Raw genomic sequence first — 13,833 nt, forward strand, 5'->3', positions numbered from 1 at the left:
CATTTATTTTGATTTATTTTCTTAAAGATGTTGAAAGTTGCTGATTAACAACCACAACTAATATAGTCTCAACATGCTATTTTTCATGCCTTTTGAAAATTTGAGCAAGTGGATGGATGTGATCTGCAATTGATTTTTTTATGCTGGAAGTAGTTAATATGTTACAAAAATAAATGGTTGGCCGTTTACTTTCACTACCCATCAGGTAAAATAAAAACCAGGGATTCTGGAACAAGAACAGAGTTCAAGGAATCAAGGACTCAGACTCCCATTCTTTCCTGTTCCTCTCTACACCATGAGGGGACATCAACTGCCTAATCCAGTCTTGATTCTGCTTTTCTTGCTCCTTCCCAGAGATGCTTCAGCTACCTCCAAACCGTAAGCAACATTTCCAGAAAATTCTATTGCCCTCCTCTCTCCCATTCTGTTATCCATTTCTTGATGTCTGTCTTTTTATTTCCTAATTCTCTATGAAATTAACTGCTGTTGAAAAGCACTGAAAAATGATTACCACAGGTGGTAAAAGGTATACTCCCAGTTCTAGAAAACTCAGAGACACAAGGTGTCTCTTGTGAAATATTTGTAAAACATTCACCTGACAAGATGATGGAATTCTACAATATTCACCAAATAAAAACATATAATTCCTACCAAAAAAAGGAGATAAATTCTTTACTGGCTAATGAAAAAGGCTGCAGTGTCTTGTCTTTGCCATTGCAAAGTGACATAATATCTGTGTCTCCTCCAAGTCGTGGGTTCCCAAGATGGATGAGACCTAAAGACAAGCCAGGATGTGTCAAGTCACTCAAAGTGAAAGTGAAGTCGCTCAGTCGTGTCCGACTCTTTGCAACCCCATGGACTGTAGCCTATCAGGCTCCTCCATCCATGGGATTTTCCAGGGAAGAGTGCTGGAGTGGATTGCCATTTCCTTCTCCAGGGGGTCTTCCCAACCCAGGAATTGAACCCGGGTCTCCTGCATTATGGGTCTGAGCCACCAGGGAAGCCCAAGGATGGAGTCAAGTCACTCAATCCTTCATCAAATCTTTAAAGGCTAGCATTATACTTTGAGAACATACAAATCAACAAAATGTGGGCTGTGACCTCAGTACCTCATAGTATAAAAGAGAGCGAGAGAGATGGTGCACAGAGAATGAAATAAAATGCAAAAACAGAACCAGGATTCTGTGGGAATTGTTGTTGTTCAGTTGCTAAGTTGTATCCAACTCTGCGACCCCATGGACTGTAGCCCACCAACGTCCTCTGTCCAAGGGGATTTCCAGGAAAGAAAACTGGAGTGGGTTGCCATCTCCTCCTCCAGGGGATCTTCCTGGATCAGGGAACAAACCCCCATCTCCTGAGTCACTAGGGAAGCCCTCTGTGGGAATACTGACAAATAATACCTAACTCCTCATGGGAACTTATATAAAGGAAGGGGCATCACCAAACTCTACATAAGGAAGTTGTTTTTGAGATGAGTCTTATGAAGCAAATAGACGTTTTCCAGCTAGACCAGGACACTTCAGATAGATCAACACGCATGAGCCACCAGAGCATCACAGAGTACAGTATGTTTGGGCTTTTCTAAATGATAGATAAACAGCAACAGAGGACTGATATTTTCTTCTGGGTGTACATGGTAATACATCTGATGATTAGCCTAGTTTGTCTTCTATCTGCAGAGAGTGGAAGAAAAAGAAGAGCTAAAGTTGCTTCTGAAACAGTATTGAAAATAGATTCAGTTCCTCTCCATGAATTGTTATCTCTTTAATGTTTCCTGGAACAAAGTGATTTGTGATACCATCATACGAAACCCAAGACCACACACAGACAGATTCTCTTACTGGTTTCAATAATAATTAATTGATTAATAATATTATTTGTTAATAAAAGTGTTTTGAGAGGACTGTTGACATATAACTGAGAATTAAAGTTGTAAGATATTAAAGTGTACAACACACATATATATTGTGAAAGCATTTTCCCCATTGACCTAACTAATCTATCACATAGATTAATCTAATGATTTATCTAACACATCTGTCTCTCAGTATCTACTTTTGAGGGAGAAGTAAGAACATTCAATTTCTGATCTCTGAGAAAATTTCAGTTATATAATACAGTGTTATCAGCCATAGTCACCATGTTAGATATTATATCTTCAGCTCTTATTACCTCATAAATGAAAGTTTATGCCCTTTTACCAACCTATTCCTGTTTCCCTCTACCTCCCAGCCACTGGAAACTCTTTTCTACTCTATGTTTCTAAGTCTGACTTAAAAAAAAAAAAAAAAGATTCCACATGTAAGTGATACCAGGCATAATTGTCTTTCTCTGGTTTATTTCACCTAGCACTGTGCCCTCAAGGGCCATCTATGTTTTCACAAAGGGCAGGATTTCCTTATTTTTTTTTTTTAAGTTTGAATAACATTCGTGTGTGTGTGTGTGTGTGTGTGTGTGTATGATCACATTTTCTTGGTTCATTGAAAATTTCTAATTTAGAAAATTACCTCTATCCAAAACGTATAACAACTCATGGAGTGCTTATCCATAGCTTACGAATAGGTTTGCTAATGTTGTAATGGTGACTGTTTCCACAATCCTGGAGAAATGTATGGGTGTTTAACTTGGTAGGGGGGATTCTGAGTTTCTAAGGTCTCTGGATTGGCCTTTGAAGAATATATTCCTTGCCACTCCTGCTGAAATCTAACTCGGTTCTGTGACTGATGAAGATAGCAAAGATTATCTAGAAAACAACCACAATAACCCTTCCATGGCTGACCCAGACCCCTCTTCTCCACAGACAGTACCTGGTGCTGGCCCCATCACAGCTGTACGCTGGTATTCCCGAGAAGGTCTGTGTCCTGCTGAATCACCTGAATGAGACAGTGGCGCTGACAGTAACTCTGGAAGATGGGATACAGAGCAGGAATCTCCTCACAGACCTGGAGACGAAAAATTCCTTCTACTGCAGCTCCTTCACGGTCAGCATTCCTCCTTGGGGGAAGGGAAATCACTACAGAGAGAGCACATTAGTTGATGCCTTAGGTTCTGACCCTCAACAATTAAAAAACCTCCATTTGGTGCTCTGTGATGACCTTAATGGGTGGGATAGGGGTGGGAAGGAGGTTCAAGAGGGAGAGGATATACGTATGTATATAGTTGATTAACTTTGTTGCCCAGCAGAAACTAACACAACATCATCAAGCAATTATACTCCAATAAAAAATAAAATACAAAAAAGTAAAATGAGGAGTGCAGAGTGAATTTCAAACAAGTCTAAAGATAAAAGTTCTACTGAATATACTTTCATAATATTTACAAACAGAACTGGTACAATATACAAAAGATAACAATGGTTACAAGAATGATTTTGTTTGTTCTTAAAGCAAACTTTGAAGGTAAATCATGTTCATGCCTTTATAGATAGAAACACAGATTCATAAAGTTTAGTGACTTATCTAAGATCTCCCAGATGGTTGATGTTTAATGTACTGTCCTTGTGACCTTTTACTAACTTAAAGTATTAAATAGTTAATCATACCAGCTCACTACCAATGATAATATACAGTGCTACTTTTGACTACTAGAAAATAAATTTTAAAAATTATTTCAATACTACCATATTACTGTAAAAATGAGAACTTATTTCCTTCATTGTCATGACTAGTTGAAGAATTATTTCATTTTTGTTGCAATGACATTTCTCCTTTAATCAGTTCAATAAATTGCTGCCTTCATGTTACACACTCATCAGTTCAGTTCAGTTCGGTCGCTCAGTTGTGTCTGACTCTTTGCGACCCCATGAATCGCAGCATGCCAGGCCTCCCTGTCCATCACCAATTCCCGGAGTTCACTCAGACTCACGTCCATTGAGTCAGTGATGCCATCCAGCCAACTCATCCTCTGTCGTCGCCTTCTTCTCCCGGCCCCAGTCCCTCACAACATCAAAGTCTTTTCCAATGAGTCAACTCTTCGCATGAGGTGGCCAAAGTACACACTCATATTAATCTATAAAGCAGGGGACATTCCATTTGACCCTGAAAAAATGAAAGCGAAAGTATCTCTTTCTCAGTCATGTCCAACTGACTCTTTGTGACCCTGTTGTCTATAGCCCACCAGGCTCCTCTGTCCATGGAATTCTCCAGGCAAGAATCTTAGAGTGGGTAACCATTCCCTTCTCCTGGGGATCTTCCTGACCCAGGGGTCGAACCTGGGTCTCTTGCATAACAAGTGGATTCTTTACCATCTGAACCACCAAGGAAGCCTAGCTCTTACTAATTCCCATGGGACTAACCAGAGAAATGAGAAAGTCACAAAAGCTGAGACATTCAGAAGTGGATCTGGGCAGATTCTTCAGCTCATTTCTGTTTTACAGATTCCAGCGTCATCTTCTCCCTTAGCATTCATAACTGTACAGGTGCAAGGGCCAACCCAGAACTTCATAAAGAGGAAGCGGATGTACATTACAGAAGCAGAAAGCCTAGTCTTTGTCCAGACAGACAAACCCATCTACAAGCCAGGACAAACAGGTATAAGGAGCCAAACAAGCAAATGCAATCTGCAGGGTTGGAGGTGTAGTTCTCTATTACGTTTTGGAAATCCTGGCACATTGTTATTTGTGTTACTATCCTGAATTTCCACTGGAGGCTTTCATGAGAAAAATCTCTGTGTTTCAGTGAACTTCCGCATTGTCTCTGTGGATGTCAACTTTCACCCTTTGAATGAAACGGTGAGTCTCATAACAATGGCTATTTTGTTGTTGTTCAGTCACGAAGTTGTGTCTGACTCTTTGCAACCCCATGAACTGCCTCACACCGGCTTCCCTGTCCTGCACTAACTCCCAGAGTTTGCTCAAGTTCATGTCCATTGAGTAAGTGATGCTATCTAACCATCTCCTACTCTGTCGCCCTCTTCTCCTTTGCCTTCCATCTTTCCCAGCAGTAAGACTGGGAGAAAAAAAAAAAAAAACCCAAAAGGTAAAACCTGTTCTTTGGAGAACCTGAGACCAATATGAGATACTTAAATCTACCACAGAAAGTTCTCCAAAGCATATGGCTACTGGAGGATAAGGGAGATAAGTTCATCAACTACATTCTTAAAGTTAATTAAATATTCAGTTGAAATTATCTCCTTAAAGACTCAATTATTCTAAATGGACAAAAGAAAATAAGTACATTTGATATCTCTCTTAAGAGAAATGGAGAATTTTTCACAGATAAGTCAACTACAAAATAAAACTCATTATTTGTATCTTTTTACACAAGTCTAGGTTACATTATTTCATAAAAGGAAATCATTATTTCTTTTCTGTTTGTTCCTTTTTTTAAGAATGATTTTTTCCTTCTCTTTAAAAAAAAAAATTATCCATTTTTGGCTGTGCTGGGTCTTTGTTGCTGCTCAGAATTTTCTCTGATTGTGGAGAGCGGGGGCTACTCTGCAGCCACAGGGCGCGAGGGTCTCATTGCGGTGGCTTCTCTTGTTGCAGAGCACAGGCTCTAAGGTCCATGGGCTTAGTAGTTATGGTTCCCAGGCTCTCGAGCACAGACTCAATAGTTGGTGCACACAGGTTTAGTTGCCTCACAGCATGTGGGATCTTCCCAAATAAGGGATAGAAACTGTCGCCTTCACTGGCAGGTGGATTCTTTACCACTGAGCCATCAGGGAAGCCCCCGTGACTTCTTCAGAGACTATGTCCCAGACCAAACATATGAAGTGTAATGACTCAAACAGGGCCACATTTCCTCATCCAGACAAGAACTGAATAGGCTCACTTCCTTCTGGTCCAAATACTGTTTTAATGCTGGTGTCACAATTTTGTCTTTTTATACTCTGTCTCACACTCACGCTATTTGTTTTCTTTTCAGTTCCCGATGGTTTATATTGAGGTAGGTAATATCTTGTGTCTCTCTCTTGGGATGAGGACTCACTGTGAGTTATATTAACTTTCTTCTTTCCACTTTCTCCTTCCCCACTGGCACTTCTTCAGAACTAAATAAATACTGTTTTCCCTGTCTCTCATAAATCCTGGGGAGAGTGGATAAGATGTCAGTGAAGGAACAAAAATACTCTGAGATGATGCAATGTAGTGGGTCTTCCAATATTTCTGACTGAGATGGGTATGCATAATCACAAAAAGAGAAACTATCACCTGTCTTATCTCAGCTGGGCAAGTTGCCCTTTTCTCAGTCTAGAATTCTTAGAAACCTTTGCTAATACCTTTGGTGCCAATTTACCAACCAACTAATTAGCCTGCTTCCCATGTCATCCTCCCTGAAAAGCTGTCCTTCTACTCAAAACTATATATTTCAATTACTTCAATATACGTGTGATGCTTTTACCTATAGAACCCCAAAAGGAACCGGATTTTCCAATGGCCCAGTTTCAAATTGCAAGGGGGACTCAGTCAGCTGTCTTTCCCACTCTCAGTGGAGCCTGCACTGGGTCCCTACAAGGTGGTACTGCTGAAGGAGTCTCGGAAAAAAATAGAGCACTCTTTTGAAGTGGATGAATACGGTAAGAATTCCACACATGTCAAACACATTTATGACATTAAAGAACACAAGATCAGATCATTTTTATATGTAGTGACAAGCAAAAACCTAGCATATAACAATCAAAAAGTAGAAAGAAATTTTATTTATCTAAATATTTGCCAAACACTTCATGCACTATCTCATTAAATCCTTACAATAGCCCTCTCAGGCAGATACTATACCATCTCTATTTTACAAATGAGTATATTGATACTAGAGAAGTTTCCACTGTTTCCCCATCTATTTCCCATGAAGTGATGGGACAGGATGCCATGATCTTCATTTTCTGAATGTTGAGCTTTAAGCCAACTTTTTTGCTCTCCTCTTTCACTTTCATCAAGAAGCTTTTTAGTTCCTCTTCACTTTCTGCCATAAGGGTGGTGTCATCTGCATATCTGAGGTTATTGATATTTCTCCCGGCAATCTTCATTCCAGCTTGTGTTTCTTCCAGTCCAGTGTTTCTCATGATGTACTCTGCATATAAGTTAAATAAGCAGGGTGACAATATACAGCCTTGACATACTCCTTTTCCCATTTGGAACCAGTCTGTTGTTCCATGTCCAGTTCTAACTGTTGCTTCCTGACTTGCATACAGATTTCTCAAGAGGCAGGTTAGGTGGTCTGGTATTCGCATCTCTTTCAGAATTTTCCACAGTTTATTGTGATCCACACAGTCAAAGGCTTTGGCATAGTCAATAAAGCAGAAGTAGGTGGGGAAACAGTGTCAGACTTTATTTTGGGGGGCTCCAAAATCACTGCAGATGGTGACTGCAGCCATGAAAGTAAAAGACGCTTACTCCTTAGAAGAAAAGTTATGACCAACCTAGATAGCATATTCAAAAGCAGAGACATTACTTTGCCGACTAAGGTCCGTCTAGTCAAGGCTATGGTTTTTCCTGTGGTCATGTATGGATGTGAGAGTTGGACTGTGAAGAAGGCTGAGCACCGAAGAATTGATGCTTTTGAACTGTGGTGTTGGAGAAGACTCTTGAGAGTCCCTCGGACTGCAAGGAGATCCAACCAGTCCATTCTGAAGGAGATCAGCCCTGGGATTTCTTTGGAGAGAATGATGCTAAAGCTGAAACTCCAGTACTTTGGCCACCTCATGAGAAGAGTAGACTCATTGGAAAAGACTTTGATGCTGGGAGGGATTGGGGGCAGAAGGAGAAGGGGACGACAGAGGATGAGATGGCTGGATGGCATCACAGTCTTGATAAACGTAGGTCTGAGTGAACTCCAGGAAATGGTGATGAACAGGGAGGCCTGGTGTGCTGCAATTCATGGGGTCGCAAACAGTCGGACACGACTAAGCGACTGAACTGAAATGAACTGAGAGAAGTTAAAAATTTACCAAAATCATGGAGCCAAGAAGCATAAGAGATTTTAATAGTTCCAACTGACCCTATTCAAACATAAATTGTTAACCAATATATTGTGTCATCTACATGCATCTCTTGATCTATATCTTATAAAAGGGTGTATTTTCTGGGATTACATCCTTGCTGTCTGTAACCTACATGTAATTTATGCTAATAATAGTTCTCAGACATTGAAACCATCTTATTAGTTATCAATTATGTAGAATTTCTAAGGTAAGTTAAATACATCATGCTGTGGATAAGGAGTTGTTCTACTGCTAAGTCATGTCTGACTCTTTGTAACCCAATGGACTGCAGCATGCCACGCTTCCCTGTCCTTCACTATCTCCTGGAGCTCACTCAGACTCATGTCCATTAAGTCAGTCATGCCATCCAACTATCTCATCCTATGCCTGCTCTTATCCTCCTGTCCTCAATCTTTCCTAGCATCACAGCCTTTTCCAATGAGTCAGCTCTTCACATCGGGTAGACAAAGCATTGCAGTTTCAGCTTCAGCATCAGTCCTTCCAATGAATATTCAGGGTTGATTTCTTTTAGGACTGATTGGTTTAATCCCCTTGCTGTCCAAGGGACTCTCAAGAGTCTTCTCTAATACTACAGCTCGAAAGCATCAATGCTTTGACGCTCAGCCTTCTTTATGGTCCAACTCGCAAACTCATACATGACTACTGGAAATACCATAGCTTTGACTATATAGGCCTTTGTCAGCAAAGTGATGTCTCTGCTTTTTAATACACTGTCTAGGTTTTTCATAGCTTTTCTTCCAAGGAGCAAGCAGCTTTTAATTTCATGGCTACAGTCACCATCTGGAGTGATTGTGAAGCCCAAGAATATAAAATCTGCCACTATTTCCACTTTTTCTCCATCTGTTTGCCATGAATAGGAGATATCACAAAAACAGGATTCTCCTGTCTCACCAGAACTGCCATGAGAATTATGGAACAGGGATTAATTGTAGGAACGACTAACCTTAAATACAACTGTGTGGGAGAGGCTGGAAAAGTCAGAGTGCCTCAGGAGGAGCTGATGGATCTGAGGAAATTACTAACCAAGCCTCCTGAAGCAAGGGTGAGGATGTACAGATCAGAACTTTCAAGAGCACATTCAGATTCCAGAGTGGACCACTGAGGGAAACTGGTAGAAGAATCAATGGGAGGATGTTAGCTCTCCGTCCTCCCACTTTGGTATTTCTATAACCAGGTGTCTGATCGTGGGCCCAGGGTCTCTGTGAGTCAGCAGGGTTAGAAGTTGGGAAGAAGAGCTAGAGCAGACAGGGAAAAAAAATAAGGACAAACTGAAAGTTTCTGGCCCCTCTGTACCTGTGACCAGGTCTAATCATGGTGACCTTCAGAGACTAATGCAGCTGTTTCCCTCCCACCTTTGAAATCTTGGACAAATTCTGAGGAGAGTCTAGGAACTATAATACCAGTCTAAGTTACCATGGTGCTAACTGCCCATGGGTATGAATGGCATCTCTTTTTTGCCAGTAGTGACCTGCTGCTCCTTATTGTAATTGAAATCACTTCAGGGGACTCTTTGTTACAAGATTCTGTAATAGAATCATTACTAATACTCTTGCAAGACTTTCTGCCTGCTCTCACATTTGTGTTTTTTTTTTCTTTTATTGATAACAGTTTTGCCCAAATTTGAGGTCCAAGTGAAAATGCCCAAGAAGATTAGTTTCCTAGAGGATGAATTTGAGGTTTCTGTCTGCAGCTTGTGAGTTACATTTTTTCATCTCATTTCTATTTCCCTACCCTGTTTGTATTGCACATAATGATTACTGACCTTCCAACTATTTTAATTAAAGAAGGAACGAGTCTCTCCAACTTGTCTGAGCTTAGACCAAGGAGCAGGGGTGATAGCATGCAATATGTTTACTACTGTTAGTAAAATTATTAACTGAGCATTTAAAATGTGCCAGGCAATGTTCAAAGTGCCTTGCACTTATTTGCATTTTTGTTCTTACACTAACCTTGTGAGATGAGGATAATAATTCTCATTTTACAAATGAAGGAACTATAACATATAAAGAATAAACTAATTTGTTCAAGTTCCTACAGACAATAAATGGCAGATCGGAATTTAAATCCAACAGTCTGGCTCCAGACCCTGAACCTTTCTCCATAATTCTATATTGCCTCGGCAAGTAACAAAAAAATACATATAGCTGCATGAAGCATTTCTATATCCCAGACACTGGACTAAAGTGAACCCAAACCACCTAATTCTGGAGCCCATAGCTTCCATGTTATTCCATGTCTTATTATCTCCAATTTTATATTGCCCCCAATTTTTTTAACTCTGGGAAGCTAGAAAGAAGTTAAGCAAACCCTCTATCTTAAATGCTGGATATATTAATATAGAATTAAAAATACATGCATTTAACTCTTTTGCAAAGTAGAAATAGAGATACAGACGTAGAGAACAAATGTAGGGACACCAAAAGGGGAAAGGGGTGTGGGATGAATTGGGAGATCGGAATTGACATGTATACACTACTGATACTATGCGTAAAATAGATAACTAATGAGAGCATACGAGATAGTGCAGGAAACTCTACTCACTGCTCTGTGGTAACCTAAATGGTAAGGAAATCCAAAACAGAGGGGATATATGTTTCTGTATAGCTGACTCACTTTGTTATACAGCAGAAACTAACACAATATTGTAAAACAACTATACTCTGGTTTAATAAAATGAAATTTTTAAAAATAAATAAAATGCATGCTATTTATTTCTTCTCTGATTGCCTTTGGGCAATAAAGTCCCCTCCAGTTACATCAAGGAGGTTGGATTTACTGCTTGCTTTTAAAAACAACATAAAAAACATGTGTTTTCCTTCTCACCAGCTTTGATGCTTTACATTTTTTCATTAGGGAAAAAGCCTTTTGCTTCAGATTTAAAGAGAAGATTCAACAAAATGACTAAATTTAGTAAATAATGTATTACTTTATCAGCACTTATAGAAATTTGAAGGGGAGGAGACACTAAAAAGAGGAAGCTTGGGGTTTCTGAGACCAAACTTCACCTACTTCACAGTTTGGACAGGGTCTCAAATTTAAGCATGCATGAGAATCTATGGAGGTGCTTATTTCAAATGTAGATTCCTTGGCCCCACTTCTAAATCTGAAGAAGGATTTGGTACTCTGAATCTCACTGCATGTCTCAGGGAATGTCCATGGAGGTGGTCCAGAAAGCATACTTTAAGAAACAATAGACTGAATTCAGCTTCACATCACGCCTTAGTCTGTTCAGGGTATCATAACAAAATACCACAGACTGAGGAGCTTATTAACAACAGAACTGTATTGTTCACAGTTCTATTGTTGTCCTGTCGCTCAGTCGTGTCCAACTCTTTGCGGCCCCATGGACTGCAGACACCAGGCTTCCCCGTCCTTCACCATCTCCCAGAGCTTGCTCGAACTCGTGTCCACCGAGCCAGTGATGCCATCCAACCACCTTGTCTTCTGTCGGCCCCTTCTCCTCCTGTTCACAGTCCCAGAGGCTGGGAAATCCAAGATCAAGGTGCCTGCATGGTCACATTCTGGTGAAGGTCTTCTTTCTGGTTCAGAGCATCTTCTTGTGTCCTCACATGGAAGGGGGGACAAGAGATCTCTCTGGAGCCTCTTTTATGAAGGCACTCACCCATTCATGAGAACTTCACCCTCCTCCCAAAACCCTCACCTCCTTAACTATCATCCTTTGGGATTTAGAATTTCAACATGAATTTCAGGGTGACATAAATATTCAGGCCATACATCACATCCTTCCATCAGATTTGGCAGAATCCAACTATCATGATACAGTTCATTTGTGATATTTTTGTTCTAGTAGCTAGTGCTTTCCCATTTAATTCCTCACTTATCCTCTTAAAACATATATAAGTTAGGGAGGACTTAGAAATACACTCTTTGGACTTCCTTGATGGTCCAGTGGCTAAAAATTTGCCTTCCAAGGCAGGGGGTGCAGATTCAATCCCTGGTTAGGGAGATAAGATCCCACATTTTGCTGTCAAAAAGCCAAATGTAAAAAGAAGCAATATTATAACAAATTCGGGTGAGATTTTTAAGTCCACAACAACAACAAAAATCTTAAAAAATAAAACCAGCAAATAAAAAATAAATAAATAAATAAAACCAGCAAACAAAAGCAATACACTCTCTATGTTTCTCTAATTTTTTTCCCTAAAACAACTTTGGAGGTACTGACAAAGCTAGAATCATAACCTAGATAATATGACAGCAGAAAAAGAAGGAAATAAGCAGTTTTATAGTCAAACCTCAACTGAGAGGAAGGTAAGATCTGCGAAAAACTACATTGTTACTTTTCCATTTGGAGGTGTTTCAAAAAACAGTTCAGTACTCATAAGTATTTTCTTTTAGAGGTATAGATAAGACTGTTTCAGAATAAGTATTTCTAAAGTGCTAATGCTGTGAAAGGAAATGCAATTGCTGTAGATGAGTAAGATGAATGATCAAATCATGTATAGGAAATGTGAGTAATTTATGTTAAATATCTTTTTGTATGACCACTTTATTGTTACAGATACACATATGGAAAGCCTGTCCGTGGCCTGGTGACGATTAATGTATGCAGAAAATATTTGCAGTACATTTCTCCCTGCTATGGAAAATATCCAAAAAGCATCTGTGAAGAATTCAGTCAACAGGTATATGGAAACCACTCTCCCCAGGACACTAACACCAGATCTTGCTTTGTTGTGACTGATAATACAATAAAGAACACAATACAATGCAACATAATACAATGCAATATGAGAGTAGTGTTTGAATTAGTCACCTAGGAAAACTGTGGAATAGGGAAATATTTTAAGATTGCCTGGCAATAATCAGAACCCACTTGAAGATAGGGCTCATGGATTTATGATAGTATTTATTTGGCCAGTTTTGCAATTTCCTTTTGATAGCAATCAAAATGTCAGGTTTCCGGGCATAAAAGGATGTGGAAGTCTCCAAAGTTGACTTTAATCAAACAGAAAACAGAAGAAAAATATGGCAAATGTTAAGAACTGGGCCTGTGGGAAAATCAAATGACACTATGGAATCTAACCTGCATGTGGGAGTCTATGAGATCAGCATCAGGTTGAAGAGAGGGGGACCAAGTGAAAAGATGGATGAGAGTCCTCGATTACATCAGAGATGTAAAGGAAACAGCAGCAGGACATGCTGTATTAAGAAATGAAATGTATGAATTACTGATTTCAGAGGAAGCGTATAAAAAAGGTCAAGGTGAGGCACTGTGAACAGACATTGTCAGGTGTGGAAAAGCAAGGTATCTAAGTTGCAGAATGAAAGGCTAAGGTGGTGAACATGATGATGAATGTCAAGATGAATACTAATAAGCAAGATAATCATGAGAGAAATATAGCTGTCAAAATCTTTATCAAATCAGGGAGACTAAGATTCATTTTCATTTTCAAATGAGTCATGGCATCTGTATATAAGTAAATTAAATTGATTAAAGTTATGCAATAAATATTTATTTATTGTTCAATAAATACAGGCAAGAATATTGGAATGGGTAACCATTCCCTTCTTCAGGGAATCTTCTGGACCCAGGGATCAAACCTTGGTATCCTGCATTGCAGGCAGACTATTTACCATCTGACCCACCAGGGAAGCCCAAATTAAGCATGACTAAATTTTACTATGCAATAAATATCATGCAAACAAGTAAAAAATGAAAACAAAAGTTTATTATAATATGGAACCCAGTGTTTAGATTAGAAATCTAATTTCTATAATGAATCATCTAGTCAATAAATATATGTGCTTTCATTAATGTCCTAGATATCAAGAAAACACAGTTAACAATCCCTAGTCAATATTTAGGCTTCCCTGATGACTCAGCAGTAAAGAATCTTCCTGCAATGCAGGAGATGTGGGTTCGATCTTGGG

General features: G+C 39.4%; 1 protein-coding gene across 1 annotated transcript in view; it reads left to right on the forward strand.

Annotated features, from left to right (window-relative positions):
* The first annotated feature begins 295 nt into the window (after positions 1–295).
* Positions 296–13,833, forward strand: part of LOC128048239 (pregnancy zone protein-like) — a 64,057-nt gene continuing 50,519 nt past the window's right edge. Inside the window, exons 1-8 of the mRNA XM_052640625.1 lie at positions 296–378; positions 2,801–2,981; positions 4,376–4,529; positions 4,677–4,729; positions 5,865–5,885; positions 6,345–6,513; positions 9,547–9,631; positions 12,461–12,584. Coding sequence (XP_052496585.1) covers positions 296–378; positions 2,801–2,981; positions 4,376–4,529; positions 4,677–4,729; positions 5,865–5,885; positions 6,345–6,513; positions 9,547–9,631; positions 12,461–12,584 — 870 coding nt within the window. The remainder of the gene's footprint in view (positions 379–2,800; positions 2,982–4,375; positions 4,530–4,676; positions 4,730–5,864; positions 5,886–6,344; positions 6,514–9,546; positions 9,632–12,460; positions 12,585–13,833) is intronic.

Source organism: Budorcas taxicolor, chromosome 5 (genome assembly GCF_023091745.1).
Source record: "Budorcas taxicolor isolate Tak-1 chromosome 5, Takin1.1, whole genome shotgun sequence".
In the NCBI taxonomy this organism is placed as follows: Eukaryota; Metazoa; Chordata; class Mammalia; order Artiodactyla; family Bovidae; genus Budorcas; species Budorcas taxicolor.